The 17,401-nt window shown below is 57.5% G+C and overlaps 1 protein-coding gene across 4 annotated transcripts in view; it reads left to right on the top strand.

The window, feature by feature from the left end:
* The first annotated feature begins 98 nt into the window (after nucleotides 1-98).
* NAV1 (neuron navigator 1) overlaps nucleotides 99-17,401 on the top strand; it is a 62,312-nt gene continuing 45,009 nt past the window's right edge. For 3 of the 4 annotated variants that reach the window (XM_053998436.1, XM_053998435.1, XM_053998434.1), the window contains exon 1: nucleotides 4,451-5,245. In XM_053998436.1, the coding sequence (XP_053854411.1) occupies nucleotides 4,573-5,245 (673 nt within the window). In that variant the 5' untranslated portion in view covers nucleotides 4,451-4,572. Of the gene's footprint in view, nucleotides 1,931-2,308; nucleotides 2,410-4,450; nucleotides 5,246-17,401 lie in introns of those variants that run through there. The other variant, XM_053998433.1, reaches the window with a different exon arrangement.

Raw genomic sequence — 17,401 nt, 5'->3', positions numbered from 1 at the left:
GTGGTTTGAAAGAGGAGGTGTGTGTAGGGGCGTACCTGGAAGGCTGCATTCCCCAGCCCACCAGGAACAGCCCCAGTGGGCTCCACTACACCCTCCAAAGCACTCACTGCACCCACTCAACACTAAGCCAGTACCAGGTAGAGGAACCCTTACCATGGGTGGCCAGCCTGGAGCTGATGGTCCCTACAGAATGCTCTGGGATCCCAAAAACCTTCTCCACTTCAGAGGTTTCCCTTCAAGGAGGCTGAGTGAAACCATGCTGGAGCAACCTGTGGAATGTGAGTCCTGGGAGATTTGTGGCAGCTGGTGACTGTGGGACCACAACTCTCCATCTTTCTAGAGATCATTTCTTCCTCTGAAGAAAAGCTTTTTCTTTGAGTTTTGAGATTTTTTCCTGAAGAGCTGCAGGCGAGTGGTAGTTGGAGATGGAGCTTTGTTCCATGGCTGGTTTCCTTGCTCAGTTCTCCTCTGCCTGCCTGGGCAAATCCTGTGGGCATGAGAAGTGATGAGATTCTCCACTCACTGCAACTGTGTGACATCCCTGTCACTGGTGGTGGCGAGGATGGCCCTGCTTGTGGGTGTTTTGGGTGGGATGAGACCACATCCTTATCACATGGAGAAAAACACCAAGGCAAGACACAGGGCACTGTCTGGGGTGTGACATGGAAAGTCACCATGAGGCAAGCAAGATGACAGCAGGAGCATGGAGAGATGTGGCAGGTGGCACCATGTGGGGGGACATTGGGGATGAGGAGGGCACTCCAGTGTGGGGGTGGGACTCAGACACCAGTAGATGGGGTCACAGAGCCGGTCCTCCTGCCACTAGAAGGTGCTCTTGGGTGACAGGAGATTGTTTCAGGTGACAAGGAATTGGTTCTTAGATGACCAGGAGATGGTTTTAGGTGGCCAGGACATGGCCTCAGGTGTCTGGGAGGTGGTCTTGGTTGATCAGGAGGTGGTTTGGGGGACCAGGAAAAAGTTTTGAGTGGCCAAGAGGGCCATCCTGCCTGTGGTGCAGCCCTAATTGGTGAGGGTCTGTGCCCAAATGTCCTTGCTGCAGGGACCTACTGTAGGGACCTGGGGACACAGGGGTGGGGCTGCACGGGCTCCCTAGGGGAGGTCCTGGTCCTGTGGATCCCTGTCAGGGGACATCGTGTGTGTCCTCACTCTGGGGTGTGGGGTGCAGCAGCCTTCTCCCAGGATGGGGACATTGAGCACCCCTGGCCAGTAGGAACAAAGACCAAGGTCTGGTGCAGCTGAGGAGCTGAGGGTGCCCTCTCTGTGCTGAGTTGTAACGAATCCTCCTCTTCCTCCACAGCCTTGCCAGCAGCTGCCTCACCAGGATGAAGGGGACAGCCAATGTCAACTCCACTGGCCGCAGCCACTACCAGTCTGCCATCCCAGTGCCCCGTGCCATAGCCCATGGCAAACTGCACACCACAGCCCCCCTGAGCACCCCGGGGTCCCCTGTCCTCCACAGGGCTCCGTCCCCTCGGCCAGGGAAGGTGCCAACCCCAGGTCCCAAGACTCTCAAGCCCAAAGCCACTGGCAAAGCTGCTGGCCATGAACAGGCCGAGGGGAGGGAGGGAAGCCCCAGTGTCCCCACTCAGGGTGGGCAGAAAGCCCCGTCAAGACTCCTGGTGTCCCCTGGGAAATGGCCAGAGGCAGCGGGCAGTGGGAGGAGAGGGGCAGGCAGGGTGGGGGAGCCCACTGAGTTGTGCAAAGCTCCCCTAGCACAGGGCAGGGGTGGGGGGTGGCTGGGAGGGTCCCCTGGGAAGGGCAGTGGAACAGCCACAGCAGGGAGAGGGGATGAGTCTCATGGTGGCTCACAGGGGAGGGGCCCTGTGTTTGGGTCAGGGGCCATCACTTTCTCCTCAGGGACTCCACACAGCCACCCCATCACTGCCACTGTGGCACCCTTCCAGTACCGGTGAGTGCCTGGGGATGGGGGCACGGGGATGGGGGAACATGGGGTGCCTTGGGACATGGGGCTATGGGGGGCATGGGGACAGGGGGAGGCAGGCAGGCCCAGCAGGTGGCCATGGAAAATGGTGGGGTTGGGTCAGGGAGCTCTGTACCAAAAGGAAGGTTCCCACTGGATTTGGGCTGCTGGGGCTCCTAAGTCACCCATGGGAGCTTGATGTGGGGCAGGGGATGGACTCATTGGGGAATGGGGTGCCCTGGGCCCCCTTGCCATGAGACCGGTGTTCCCAGACCATGGCAGAGCCTACAGCTCCATGTTCTCATCTCCTGGGGGTCCCCAGCCAGTTGCCCCTGATCACCCACCCTCACCCCCCTCTGCCCACAGGCTGCAGGAGGACCAGGAGCATGAGAGGGCCACGTCCCCGGGTGATGAGTGCTCCGGTCCTGAGAAGGGATCTCACCCTGACCCCAAACCCAGAGGCCTGAGTGAGTCCAGAGGGGTTGGTCAGCAATGGGGGTGTCCTGCTGGGGGGTGGCCGTGACAGTGCCAGGGGACAGAGGCTTGTGCTGGAGGTCAGTGGGGCGTGGGGGAACCCTCACAATGGAGGTGCCCCAACTCCCCTGGGAAAGGCTTGTCTGCAGTTCCTGCATCATTTGACCTCCGTGGCCGAAACCCTACCCTGTGAGAAGCACAGGGGACTCACCCCTCCTGGGACAGTGCCAGGACATCACCCCGGCTGGCTCCTTTCCCTCCTCTTCCCAGTTTTCCAGCAAGCTCCAGGAATGACCCATTTCCAAGGAGCCAGCGCAGAGGCACCGCTGGCTCCCCACACCCACCACTGAGTCACCCCCTTTCTCGAGGGCTGAATACAAGCTCCTCGCTGCAATGCTGAGGCCACCCCAGTCCCCTCTGGCGCTTGCTCTGGGGGGAGATTTTGGGGAGGCGGGTCCAGGGAGGATGCTGGGGAGGCGGTTGCCAGGGCAGCGGCAGCGGAGGATGGTGGGATGCTCCAGAGATGTGCAGGGAAGGGGAAAAAAGAGAGCCAGGAGCTTCACTGGGTGATTTGAAGGGACAGAAGTCGGTCAGATCCACGGTGGCTCCTGGCAGAGCTCGACTCTGACCTGGGGTCTCACACCTCAGTCAGAGAACAATCAGCGCTGAGCCCCGATTTGGAAAGTGCTGAAGCCAGCGGCAGCCGAGAGGGTGTTCCAGGAGGAAGCAGGAGGGAGCTAGCGGGGCTGGCATGCGCTTAGCGCCGCTGCCCTGCTCCTTGGGGAGGTTTTGGGACAAAGCCGAGCGGGTTCAGCACCGGGGAAGGGGCCGGATCCTTTCCCTCACTCCATGCCTGCTCCAGCTTCCCCGGCCCTCGGCGCCTCCCACGGCTCTGCCGGGCCCAGCCAGAGGGAACAGAGGACGTTGGGAGACCCCAAGAATCACCTCAGCAGCCCCAAAACGACACAACACCCGCAGATTTGCCCCCAACAGCGAGCCCTACACCCAAGCAACAGCCCTCCCCCGAATCCCGAGTGACTTTGGGGTGCAGCTTGTGCACCCATCCTGCCCCAGCAGCACCTCTTAGTGCAAATCACGCTTTTTTGGGGGCACCCTTTGCTGTCCCATCCAGGCGGACTTATTTTGGGACTTTTCAGCACTACTACGGACTGAACCCGGGATCACCAGCCCGGGGGTGGGCTGGGAGGCTCGCACCACCTCCGGTCCTCCCGTCCTTATCTCGGCAGCAGTGATGGGGTCTAATGCAATATTTCCCGGCGGTTGCCATGGCAGCCCGCGTGAGGTCACCAAATAGACTTAATTCACCCCTCCCAAGGGACGGGTAATTAATGAAAAATGATGATAACCAGATCCCACTCCCTTTCTACCCCCCCCCCCCCCCGCCTTTAATTCCCTAGGATCAGTGGAGAGGCCCTGCTGGGTTTGGGGGCCACATTGTCCCTCCCGAGATTCCTGGGGCCACAATGGGCTCTTGCTGCACAATTTGGGGAGAAACGGGGATGTTTCGGCCCCCCCGGGAATGGGCCCGCAGTATCTAGGTGGGTGTGGGGTCCATGGCGGGCGGGACAGGGGTGCTTCAACGCAGGGTGCTGGGGCGTGGGGCCCCCGCGCTGGCTTCATCCACCTCCCATCCAGCACCCAGCACGTCCCGGGGCCGGTAGGCCGTGGTGGCGGGGGCCATGGCTGGCTCCGTGCTCAGTTCCATGCCTCGCCCCAGGGCTCCGCACCGAGCACCGTCCCCGGGGTCCCGCTCGGCCCCTCCGCCCCTCAGGCTCCGCCGCGCGCGCTCCCGCCCGGCCCCGCCCCGCGGCGCGCGCCCCCTCCCCGTCCTCCGCGGGCGCGCGCGCTGCGCCCCGCCCCCTGCCCGCGCCAGAGGAGGGCGGGCCCTTTTTGTTCGCCCCTGACATTCCGCTGGTTCGCAGTGTCCTGCCGGCGGCGGAGCGGCGAGGTGGGGCCGTGCCGCTCACCCCCCTCTCCCCCCACCCCAGCTCCCCGCCCGCGCCATCCCCGCCCCGCTCCGCCCCGGCCGGTGGGACGGGCGCTGACGGCGCCTCTCCCTCTGTCTCGCCCGGTGTGTCCTCGGTGCCGCAGCAACAGCAGCAGCGCCTGGCGGGTTAAATGGTTGCAGCGCGGGGATGCTGGGGAGCAACCTCAAGAGCCTTCCCGACGTGGAGCTGGGCGAGGAGGAGCGCGGCTTTCGGCGGGGCCCCGACGGCAGCACCGTGATGCCGAAGCGGGCGAAGGCGGCGGCGGCGGCGGCCGCGGGGCCGCGGGGCGCGGAGCTGCGCGTCTTCAAGGCGAGCAGCGCGGAGGGGCGGCTGCCGGCCGGCTCCAACCTGCGCAAGCAGAAGTCGCTCACCAACCTCGCCTTCCTCACCGACGCCGAGAAGAAGCGGCAGCTCTATGAGCCTCGCTGGAGCGACGACATGGCCAAGGCGGCAGCGCCGGGGGCGGCGGCGGCGGGGGGCGGCGGGCGCGGCGGCCCCCGCGGGCGGGACGCGCCCGCCATGTCGCGGAGCCTGTCCCGCTCCGAGCACTCGCTGCTGTCGCCGCGCCCCGCCGGCCCGGCCAAGCCGCCGCCCGCCGGGAAGCCGAGCCGCATCCCCCGCGGGCCCTACGCCGAGGTGAAGCCCCTCAGCAAGGCCCCCGAGGCGGGCGGCGGCGGCAAGTGCGACGACGAGTTGCTGGGCGGGAAGGGGCCGGCGGTGGCGGCGGGCACGGAGGAGAAGCCGTACCTGAAGGTGGACCCCGAGCTGGTGGTGACGGTGCTGGGCGACCTGGAGCAGCTGCTCTTCAGCCAAATGCTGGGTGAGTGCAGCCGGCGCGACCGCCGGGCTCGACGTCGAGATGGGAATGGCCAGAGGTGGCAGCTGGAGGCATCTGGGCTCCTGACACTCCGTGAGGACCCGCTGGTGGCGACCTCAGTGTCTTGAAGTGAAGGGAGGCTGAGGGGAAAGGAGTCATCAGCCTCAGTGTCCCTAGTCACTTAGAATCACAGTATGGTTTGGGTTGGAAGAGACATCATAGCTCATCCTGTTCCACTCCCTGCCATGGGCAAGGACACCTTCCACTAGCCCTGGTTGTTCCCAGCCCTATCCAACCTGGCCTTGGCCACTGCCAGGGATGGGGTAGCCACAGCTTCTCTGGGCAACCTGTGCCAGAGCCTTCCCACCGCCACAGGGAGAATTTCTTCCTGATATCCCATTTACCCCTGCCCTCTGTCAGTGGAAAGCCATTCCCCCTTGTCTTAAAGTCCTGCTCCAGCTCTCCTGGAGCCCCTTTGGGCAGTGAAAGGGGCTTTAAGGTCTCCCCGGAGCTGTCTCCAGGCTGAATACCCCCAGCTCTTCTAGCCTGGCTCGAGAGCAGAAGGGCTCTAGCCCTCCGTGCATCTCCAAGGCGTTCTTGAGGGAAAGTACTCTTGCTTTGGAGGAAAGGCAGTTCCTCCTCACAAGGAGCAGTGGCAGGTGGTGGTGGTGGAGCTTGTCCTCCCCCACGTGTCTTGGCCATCCCTTGTCTCAACACCCACCAAACGTGATGGAGGCTGCACAGCTGGGTGCCACAGCTGCTCCCCACCATCAGCGTGGCTCACCCTGGGGGTGACCTTGGGAAGCTGCTGGTAGAGGTGCCGTGCGAGGGGTTCATGCTGCTGCTCCATTTTGGGCAGGTCCAGAGCTCCACCGAGGTTTGGGTCTCTGGCAGAACAGGGTCTCCAAGGATGCTGCTGCAGGGTTTGTGTGAGCTGATTTCAGGCTGTGGCTGCCTGCATTTGCTATCCCTGTGGGTTTGATCCCCGAGCTTGCTGTGTGCATAGTGGGTTTCCATGAGAACAACGAGCACTGGCCCAGTGCTGGCTGTGCCCCGGACCTTGGAACGCACTGCCCCATCGTGGGCCGCAGCGTTAGGGCTCGGTACAGCTGAGCCCAGCCCTTGCCATTCTCTCGTGCTGCATTCTGATCTCTAGGAATTGTGGCTGCCTCGGCAGCCCTCTGTTTCCCGCTGACACCCCATCTTCCTTGCATCCCACTCAGCAGTGCCTGGGGTCTCGGCTGGGCAATGACTTTCGGGGCTTATGGCTCTGAAGAGCTGTGTTAGGTCTGGCAAACTGGCATGAGAAGGTGGCAAGGGAGCCCTGCACAGCCATCATGGTGCTCAAGCTGGGCGGCTGTAAAGCCGTGGTGCTTATTCGTGGTGGGGGAGCAGCAGTACAGGCAGGACTGGTGTGTCCAGTCCCTTCAAGTTCCCTGCCTGGGACCTCTTATAAGGGGGCCAGGAGCTTCTCTGGTACTTGAGCTGGCTTGAGATGTCTTGTCCTTGCTGTGTGATGAAGAGAAAGAAGAGAGATTTTCTGTGGCTGGGGGAGGTGGTTTGGAGATGTGGAGCGAGCTGGAGTGTGTGCTGGAGTCAGGCACCTGGAAAGCCACACTTGCTGAGTCCACTTCCCTGCCTATCCCTGGCTGCTTCAGGAGCCTTCGGGGTGTCACAGCCCCAGCTCCAGCCGGGCTCTGGCACAGCAGGCACCAGCGTGTGCTGGCATGCAGACATGGAGCCGCCCAGACCATTGCCCTTGGACCCTGGCCGGGCCCAGCCGTGGGGGCAGCAGCAGTGCTCTCCTTGGCAGGGTCTGCCCTGATGCTGGGGCATCCCAGGGCTCACAAGTGGAAGGCCACAGAGTGAGCTCAAGGCCTGGGCAGGCTGTGGGGATGAGCTCGTGGCATGCATGAGGTCAGCCTGGCTGTGGGGGCTGAGGCTGCCCTGTTGGTCCCACAGCTGGATTTACAGACATCCATCCTCAGGCCTAATGCTGTGGTAGCACCAGATACCATGGGAGCAGGACAGGACTGCAGGAGGATTTGTCACTTACGGGACTAACAGACTGCCACTCACTGATGTTGGGATGCCTGGGGGAATCTCAGTGTCCCCCCATGATGCTCTGCTTCTAGGTGGGAGTTTCCTCAGCATGCCCAAGAGAAATCCTTGCAGGACTAGCCCACATGGGAGTGACTCCCAGTTTGTGGTACCCTGGAGTACCAGAGATCCAAGACAGGATCTTGTGCACACTCTGAGGAAGATCATGGTTCTGGAAGTGCCCCCAGCAACTGATTTGGTTTCTGGGTGCCAAACGTTCACCTGCATCAGTCAGGGCTGACTTTGACCTTGGGAGGTGTTGAACATCCCTTTGGACTGCACTTAGCATCTGAAGAGTTGGTCAGCTGGTCCGTGAGGCCCAGACTCTGCCAGATCTGTCCTCTGTGTATTGCCAATAATTTTCCAAGACATATGGACTGGCAGGCTTCCTACAGGGGGGGATCGAGGGCTCTGTCCAGAGTTGGATGGGGAGAGCATCTGGGGTGGACAGAGCAGGAGCTTCACCCTGCTGAAATTTCCCTTCCCTTCCATGGGGTTGTACTTCCCACATTCGTGGGAGTTGAATCCCACCTACTACCCAAGCCAGCCATGACCTGGCACACCCATGACAGCCTGTGTGGTGGGGATGCCACCGGGAGCCTGGGATGTGGAGAGGAAGGAGCTGTGTGATGGTGGTGCTGGTACAACCACAACTTGAGGTTGTGTAGACACACGCTGAGCCTCCAGACCCCTTGCGATCCAGGCGGATGAAGTCTTCCCCAGTGGTGATGGTACCTTCCACAACCCGGCTTCCCCAGGAAAAGGTAGTTCCTGTGGTGGAGATAGACCCAGAAGTAATGGGATCCCAGGAGAGCTGGATTCAGGAGAGTGGGCTTCACACCCTGCTAGGGTTGGTGAGGAGCACCAGGAGAGGGGCTTTCTCCTGGTTGCTACAGGAGATGCTTAGGAGGGAGGGAATGAAGGCCTCTGCTGTTTTCATCAGTCCCTTTGGCAAACGAAGCCTCAGCCTGAGCTGTTTAGCAATGTCTGCTGAAGGACACCCTCTCCAAAGTGGCATGGAAAGAGCCACAAGCTTGGTTTGTGCTGGGAAGAGAGAGGAAATTGCGGGGACTTCCAGCCTCTGCAGATATGGTTGTCCTTGAACTGCTGACCTGTGTTGAGAAGCCTGTGCAGCTTCTGAGCTCCTGGCACTGCCAGCCACAGTGGCTTCCAGAGAGCTTGTGTGTCTTTAGTCTCCACACCTGAATTCTCATCTCTACCTCATGCTTCTCCTGCCAGAAGCATTCCCAAGCCTCTTGGCCAAAAATACAGTTTATTCAGTCATGGCCAAATGTTACCTCTCATTCGGTCACTGCCGCTGCCTCATCTGTTTGATGCCACTGAAGCCTTTGTAGCTGAACCATATTTAAAGAGCAGCCTGCGCAAGCCAGGAGAGGTCACCGGCATGCAGCAACCACATGTGCTTTGTAGAGGCTATTTCCATCATCCAAATTATACGTTTCGCATCAACCAAAGGCTGAGGCTTCTCATCAAAACTGCCTGGCAGCTGGGGCTGCTAATTACGCCAGTGCCCAACCACAGGATGAAGGGGACGGAGGGCACACAGCCAGCATGGTGGAAGAGCTGGTTGTGCAGAGCTCACCCTGCTCGTGTCCACGTGTGATGGACAGGGCTGATCAGGTGCAGGGGCTTTTTTGTATAGGCTGTGCATGTGGTGCCCAGTGTGATGGTTGCACTTACCTAGAGCTCCCCAGAGCACCTCTGAGATCCTGCAGCTGCTTTCTACAGCCATTTCCTTGTCCATCTCTTGCTGGATGTGGTGCCTCTTAAGTGGCTGCTAATTCGCATCAACAAATAAGTGGTCAGTGTTGTGTGGGCCAGAACCCAGGTGGACACACGTGAGATCTCAGTGGAGATGGTCTTCCCTGAAATGCTCTCTGCAGGAGTCTGCAGCCCTGCCAAACTCTTCAGTTGCAGCTATAACCCATCTCAGTCCTGCAGCCCTCGAGTGGGCCATGCTACCCTTCCCAGGTGACCCAGCAGGGCTGTCCTTGCTGGGTAGTGTGAAGCCACAGGGAGTCGGTAGCCTCATGGTGCCAACACGCAGGCAGGGCAGAACCCAGCTGTGCTCAGGCTGGCGCTGGGTGGGCAGTGGGTGCCAGCAGCCCCTCAGTGGTGGGGAGGAGAGCCAAGAGCTGGAATGGGCAGATGGGCTCTGTGACAGGTGGGAGCTGCAGGTTGCATCTGATTCTGGTTTAAAAAGTAAACCACAGTGCAGAAAAGACTGGCATCTGACATGTCCCATGCAAGGGCATTCCTGACCCTAGTGGAGATGGGAACCAAGTTACTCCTTTCTGATTGCCATCTTTGCTGGGAAACACATGGGGTGGGATCAAAGAGGCACTTCTGCCCCATGGCATTCCTCCCTCTGCCCCATGTTGTTCCTACCAGTTTAATTAAGCACTAATGTGCCCGTGGCAGCACTTGCCAGCACTAGCCAGGCTCCCTGGCAGGAGACCATGAGGAGGTCAGAGACCAAGTAGCTCTTCACAGTGATGAGAGCGGATTATTGCCTCGTAAAGTGCTGCGGCTGTCCTGATACCACTAATGATATTCCTCTCTTAAGGTCCCTGTGTGACAGCATCTGTGTGACGAGGTCATTGGGATGGGGATTTATTTCCTTTTGCCCACAGAGCTGGACTTCTGCCTTTGGGGTAATAGGAGAAAGGGGAGTGGTACACAGTTGTATTGCTACTTCCAGCCTGCTCTCAGGAGCTGACAGCAAGTAGTAGATGTCTGCTTTCTCCAGCTGAGATGGCTGCAGCGACTGGGGAGAAGATCTGGAAATGGGATCCAGGGGCCCCAGAACTTCTGAAGCTGTTTGGGATGTGGTCTGTTCCCAGTGATTATGGCAGTGTGGAAAAAGGGCTGAGAAAAAATAAACCCAGATTTGTCTTTCAAAATTTCCTATGGAAAGATAGCAGAGCAAACACTTGAAAACAAACATATTTGGGGATGCACTGCTGAAACAAAGTTCTCTCCAAAGAGCCTGAAAATCCCCTGTTCAAATGGGGCTTTCAGTGACTGCCTTTATCTCGCCCCCAAATCCAACATATCTAAAAAGAAAATATGCAAATGAATAGAAAATTATGGAAATTCTGGAAGTGCTATTTGGGATCTGCTGATGGGATGTAACCACAGTGGGACCTGGGTGATGCCCACCACAAGGCTTTACAGTCCCATGGGTGTGACTGCTGAATGCTGCTGGGATGGACCCAGCCCACCCATGGCTCCTGCCTGGTCCTGGTGCCTCATGAGCAACGTGCTTCCATGTGGGTGGCACTCAGGGAATCATTGGCAGTTCTGGGTCCTTCTAGAGAGCATCTTCCACATGCCTCTGTTCCCAACTTTGTGTATTTGGCTTGTCATGCTGTGGCATGTATCTCCGTGTCCACAGCACTCCCTTGTCACAAGTCCTCCCACCATCAATTGCCCTGTTGTGCCCATTTCGGTTCCCAGCTCTTTGTCTTCCTGTGCAGCTTCTCGTGATGCGAGAAGACAATGTCCCTGATCCCTTCTACCTGAAGACCCCCCTGCCCACTCTCACTTGAACATCCGAGGACAGCCCTTGGCTGATGCTTGTGCTCATTGCACGGGGTAGGATTTGTTCCAGCTCAGCACAGAATCAGAGCCTGCACACCCTCTGAGGTGCGTAGCCTGTGAGTGATGCCAGTGCCAGCCCGTTTGCCATGGCCAGTATGTGCCTCCTGGCTTCCCTGGCTAGCTGCAGGTGTGACTGGGTGGTTTGCTGTAGGGCTGCAGTCTTGGGATCAAGATTGCCTGGCTCTGTGCTGTCAGGTGGACCCACTGGCACATCCTCTGAATCAGTCACTTGTCTGGCCCAGAGTGTCTTTTGTGGCACTGTGCTTGTGGCTTTTGGTGCCCTGCACGTACAGTCGGTGTCCTGGGGTAATGTGCATGTGTGGTGTTTCTAGTACTGGTGGCTGCAGTGTCCTGGGCTCCGTGTGTGTGGTGTTCCTGGTACCAGTGACGTGGTGTCCTGGGCTGTTTCAGTGACAGCTGTGCAGTGAGCTCTGTGTGTGTGCTGTTCCTGGTACCAGTGACAGTGGTGTCCTGGGCCATATGTGTGGTGTTCCTGGTACTGGTGACAGTGGTGTCCTGGGCTCTGTGTGTGCAGTGTTCCTGGTACTGGTGGCAATGGTGAAGCTGCTGAGCCTGGATCAACCCCTTGGGTGGAGTGGGGATGGCTCCATTCCTCTGTGGTGTTTGAGTCCTTGTCCTCTCCAGGCTTTGCACCTTGGCTGTGTCTCATGCAGAGCTGTGGGGACACAGGGGATCAGATAATGGTGCCGTTCTGCCATATCCCCCACCCTGCAAAGTCACGTCCTCCTCCAGGCACACGAAGCAGCTCTCCCAGGGGAGCCAGGGAAGGGGTTGCCAGTTCTCCATCTGGAAAGCAGTGAGCTTGGGAGGGTAGAGGATGTGTGAGGCTCACAGCTCAGCTGGGAGGCTCAATGTTGCCTCGTGGTGGGGTGGAGGGGCAAAAGGGAGAGCAAGGCTTGCCCACGCTGCTGCATTGCAGCTCGGAGCAGGGAGCTGAGCAGGAGGGGAGCTGGGAAGGCAGGGATGCTGCAGCCGTGAAGCTGGGAAGTCAGGGGATGCTGCATTGCAGAGCTGAGATTAGAAGCTGTGCAAATGGAGATGTGCTTGTGTCAGGGTGGGTGTGACACTGAGGAGTGGTGCCCAGTGCCCACCGATTTGCTGGTCCTTCCTCTAATCCAGTTCTTCCACATTTTGTTTCATGCCAGCATTTCTCTCATTCCTTGTGCTGGTATTTGTCTTATTCAATTGAGGGCATAATGTATTTTTTATTACTTCAGGAGGAGGACTGAGATTCATCTCCCACTGAAGGACCACTGCTGGAATCCACATAGGGAAGCTGAGCAGAAGCTCAGCACGTTTGGGCAGGACATTTTCCTTGCTCCTGGGAGCAGCCATGAATTGGGGAGGTGGCTCCAGAGCCTTGTGGCCCTGGCACAGCATGGCATGTGAGCTCCCTGGAGGGGGGATCTGAGCAGACCTTGGGCACACACATGCTCCCATGCTGCCCAGTGAAATGCAGGTGTGTCCTCCAGCTGGACATGTGCCTCCACCTCTGTGAACATATGAGCATACCAGCGTGTTGGGAGCACAGGATTTTCCACCTGGCATAAGTATCAGATTCTTAATCACTCCACATTGCTCTGGTGTTGTGTCAGCCTTGTTGTGTCTCTACTTAGCCGTCCTGCTCATCCAGAGGTGGGCACTTTGCCTCCTCTGTACCTGTGAGGGTCTGGCCTCAAGCATCCCCGTGAAATTACAGAAAGATTTTATGGCAAATCCAGAAATGAGTGTCTGAAGATGTAAAGGTAGGGCTGCACTGCCTTCCCCTCAGGCTTGATCTTGCCCAGTGGGTAGGGAGGGGATGGTGAGCTGGCTAGGAGGGACCCAGGAGGTGCTTTTCAGTGGGGAACTGAAATTGAGGGTTTGAGCTGCGCTCACAAAGCCGCGGTTCCCCGGGCAGGTTGCGAGCCTGACTCGCAGCCACAGGTGATGCAGCGGGAGGGCCGGGCTCTGTGCCAGCTTGTTGGCTCACCAGCTGGTCGGCTGGCTTCGGCTGTGGGATCACACCCTCTCTTGCTTTGTGAGCTGGAAGGATGGGATGAGATCCTTGTTGAAGCTGCTGGAGGTTCTGGTTGTTTTCATGTAACCCAGAAAAAAGGACGGAGTTGTGGTGTGGGTGCTGCAGCCTGTGCTGTGTGAGCTTGAGGGGAAATTATAGAACCATAGAATGGTTTGGATTTAAACCATTAGAGATCATCTTGCTCCAATCCCTGCCATGGGCCAGGACACCTTCCACTAGCCCAGGTTGCTCTAAGTCCCAATGAACGTGATATTAAACATTTCCAGGGATGGGGCAGCCACAGCTTCTCTGGGCAACCTGTGACAGGGCCTTACCACCCTCACTGGGAAGAATTTCTTCCTAATCTCTAGTCCATCTCTAGTCTCCATTCAATATAAAACTGTTCCCCTAACTGCAGCATGGCAGATGGCTAGTACCATGCCTATAGCATTGGAGAAATGTAGAACCACCTTTATTTCGCATGCCAGCCCTGCTGGCTGCCAGCCTGCATGTCTGGAGGAGCTGCATGTCCCACCTCTGTTCATCTTATGCAGGGTTGTGTCATCAAGAGTGACAAAGCTGGCAGTGAGGCCCTGCAACCAGATAAGCTTTTTCAAGAGCACCCAGTCGTGGCCAAATCTAGCCCTTACTGGTTCTGTTGGGAGCCCAGACTGCCTGAAGCTCACACCTCTGCTTTGTCATGGGCCTCAAGAGTCCCTGGCACTGGCTCTGCCCCAGCCTGGCTCTCCCAATTCCACGAGCTGGCTTGAAGCACGTTTGGAGCTGTGGTGCAGGTACAACTCTGTTGCTGGCTATTTATAGCGTGTGAGCTTCCAGCATTGCTGTGCACTGAGAATAACTCACTGAGGAGACACTTCTCAAAATCACACGTCCCTCGCCCATGCGCAGCGTCATCGTCTCAGCTTCCCACATGTCAGCTTGGGGCCTGTCTTGGTCCTGTGCCAGCCCGGTTTGACACTAAAAGGGGTTTACCCCGCTGTTTTTTCTGGCCTGGAGATTCAGCTGGTTAATAATGGCAGGGCTTTGTGGCATGGTCCTTGTCAGGACATCATAAGCCTTTGCAGGGAGCGTGGTGGGGAGCAGTTTGGGCTCTGTAAAACCCACTCACAGAGAGCAGCCCTTTCATAGCCCAGCATGTGAGATGCAGGCACTGGCAGGGAGGGATGTGCATGGGGAGTGCAGGAACCTGCTCTTCGGGCTGGAACCTGTGATGGTGAAACTCATCAGCTGAACGAACCCCTCGGGCTGGAAGTGTTAGGCGCTGCAGGGGTATTTCCAGTTCACTTTATCTCTGGCCTGGTGTTAAATTTCCAAGCTGATGCAAACAAGTGGAAGAACAGATAGCGGCTAATTCACATTGATGGCTGTGATGCGGGAGCTCCCCGAGGTGAGCTGGGGCTGGCAGAAAACGTGCTGTGGGCCGTTCGATGGGGCCAGCACGTCCCTCCCCGGCTGTTTCCCGGTGTGGTGCCGCAGGGGACACGTTGTTAGCCTCGTGGATGCTTGCTCCCACATCCCGAGGCTTCTCCCAGCTTTGGTGGTTCAGAGGCCTGAGGCAGCATTGTCAGGGTGGGTACAGAGTCATGGGCTAACCTGGCAGTGGTGAAATCAGGTAAGGCAGGGTTGTTTTGGCAGGCTCCAAGGTGGGAGCACTGCTTTGTGGGAAGGGAAACAACAAAGTTCCCTTCGTCTTTAAAAGCAGGAGGAAAGGCATTTGACAAATTCTGGTTGGAACCTGGGACTGTCCAGCTCTGCCAGGGCAGGACCAATGTGGAGCCAAGCATGCTGAGGCCACCATTGATGCAGGACTCCTGGCCATCCAGCTGTGACCTTTCAGAGCCACCTTGCATTTAGCCTCCAGAACTTCACTGCACTAAGGCAGTGACAAGGAGATGGCTCCAAACTCCGAACAGGCAGTGCAGAAGCAGGGGAAATAATGAAGTTCAGCTTCCTCCCATCTCAGCAGGGAGGACAGACAGATGATGTCCTGCAAACTTCTGCTGCTGTGAGCCCAGAGGAGCGTGTGCTGAATCCTGAGGAGCTGGACTCACACTGCAGCCGAACTGTGCAGGGCTTGAGTTTCTGCAGACTAAAGGGTGGGAATAAATTGAGTCTGGCTCCGTTGGTGCTTGGCATGGGGCTTTCTGTCCTGCTGGATCAGGGCAGGGCTGCTGGAGGGAAACAGCTGTGGGAAGTCAATGGGGACATCCCAGGGGCTTTTCTCTGGGGCTCCCCCATCCACTGGGCATGGTGAAAGGTGGCTGCCCTGTACTCCTGCCTCTCTGACCCCAGATTCATTAAAAAATATAACAAAACCCTTCCAGGGAATTGGAGTCACCCTGGACAGGCCGTGCATTGTATGTCAGGGTGGGCAATGAAGAGAGGACCTGGGGCAGAGGTGCCAGTTGGCACCTGTTGGCTCCTGGTAGTGGTGGTTTCTCTCCCAAGTAATGTGTGCATAGACTCATTAAAATCTGGGGTTAAAATCTGTTGTGGCCTGGAGAACAGTGTGATTGCTGGCCAAGGGGAAGTACCAGCATTTGCCTGACTCCCAGCAGGCCTGAGTCTTCTCTGCCTCGGGCTCTACGCAGCCTGGAGCTCACAGCTCATCAGTTTAAGGTCCTTTGGTAAATTCCATTTTGATGTCTCACCCAGGGTGGTGTGAGGCTGGATTTATCACTGTCTGGACCTCCTGTCTCCCACTGTCGGTGGTTGAATGCATCAAAAGCTGCCTGTATCCTGACCCTGTGGGGAGGGGAAGTGCCCAGGACCTACCCCAGGCCTCTTGCTCCTCAGCTCTGTGCCAGCAGTGCCACGGGCATGGCTGGGATGGGGCAGTGAGCCTGCCCTACGTGGTCCCTCATCTTTCTCCCCAGGGCTCTCCCCTGTGCCCCAGCAGTGCCAGGGATTGCCTTAAGGCCAAAGCTGGTGTCCTTCAATGCTCCAGGCTGAGTACAGCAGCCATTTTGGGGGCTGATTCACCAGCAGACCGAGATCCTCCCTCCTTACAGGCTGGATCATCTGGAGGAGGGCAGACACTCCAGCAGCAGCACCTCCAGCCATCTCATTTCCATTTCCCTGAGCCCTTTTAGCTGTGCTTTTGCTGTGCTGTGCCAAACAGCGTCCCGGGACTGCTGAAGCACTAATATCCATCATCTGGCTGCGGTCTGTAGAGCACTCAGAAATTTGGTGATATTTTCAGTGAAGTTTTCCAAGTTGAGCTTATTGGCTCATGGGCATCTGCTCCCAGATGGAGAACATGTGGCTGATTCCTGCGAGGGGAGGGGAATGGCTCCACTCATAAAGCAACATGGGGGATGAGTGAGGGAATCTCATCTTGGAGCCTGTGAGATGCTTTAAGGACTGTGCAGAGTAGGGCCTGGAGGTTGGGCTTTTAAAGCTGCTCCTCTGAAAGCACACTCTGCAGTGAGAAGTCATGCCTCAGATATTATGGTGGGGAAAGTACAGTAACCTGGAGGCAGGATTTGATCTCAGCTCAGCTGCTGTTTGCACCACTGGGCACTTCCCACCCTGTTCCCTTTCAAAAATGAACAGCAGGTAACTGGTGCAAACAGTCACTGTGCTAAAATTAAAATGGGTGAAACTCTGGGGGTTCCTGCAAACCTCCCTGCCTGGAACTGAGAAATGAGCACTGGCTAAATGTAATGGGACACGAACCCTGAGCTCCAAATCAAAAGTAAATTCACAAAGCAGCTTTTCCTGCCTCATTCCCAGGCGGAGCATGGTAATGCGTTTCCAAGCCCAGCTGCTCTGTGCTGCAGCAGTGACCAGTAGGGCGAAGCCGCTCTCTCTTTGCTCTGCTCCCCATTTGTCCATTGCTGCCTTCTGGGGGCAGAGGTGCGGGTTTATTTTGTGGCTGAGATTCTCATTCCCTTTGTGGGAATAAAGCAAATTGTGTTTGGTTGACATTCTCTATGACTTCAAAGTCAAATAAAATCTGGGTTGCCAGCTTCTTTTTGTGTTTCAGGAGATGCCTGTTTTCCATCCCAAACCTTCCATGTTTAGCAGCTCAATAGCACATCCCAGACAATGGCTTTAGAACTCAGACGCCTGCAGTTTGGACCCACAGTGCTGAGGCAACGCCAAGTGGAGCATGGGGTGCCAGAATTTGTGCACATGGGGAGAGAGAAGGAGGAGGACAAAAAACTTGCTCTGATGGGATGTTTCCACAGAGATCATGGTAATGATCTTCCATTTCCATATAGCTTTTCATCCGCTGGCAGAGTGTGCTCACTCGTAAGCCGATGCTACACACATCCTGTGTGGAGAATGCAGCAGCTGTCCTCAAAAATCATGTTGTAAGAGGGAAGCTCTGGAACAGCAGAGAGGGATCTGCCTAGGATGAGAGTGATCCCTGAGACTGCAGGGATGCT

This window comes from Vidua macroura, chromosome 24, assembly GCF_024509145.1.
Source record: "Vidua macroura isolate BioBank_ID:100142 chromosome 24, ASM2450914v1, whole genome shotgun sequence".
NCBI classification, from domain to species: domain Eukaryota; kingdom Metazoa; phylum Chordata; class Aves; order Passeriformes; family Viduidae; genus Vidua; species Vidua macroura.
Note: the sequence above shows the minus strand (reverse complement) of the source record. Positions and strands in the feature narration are given on the sequence as shown.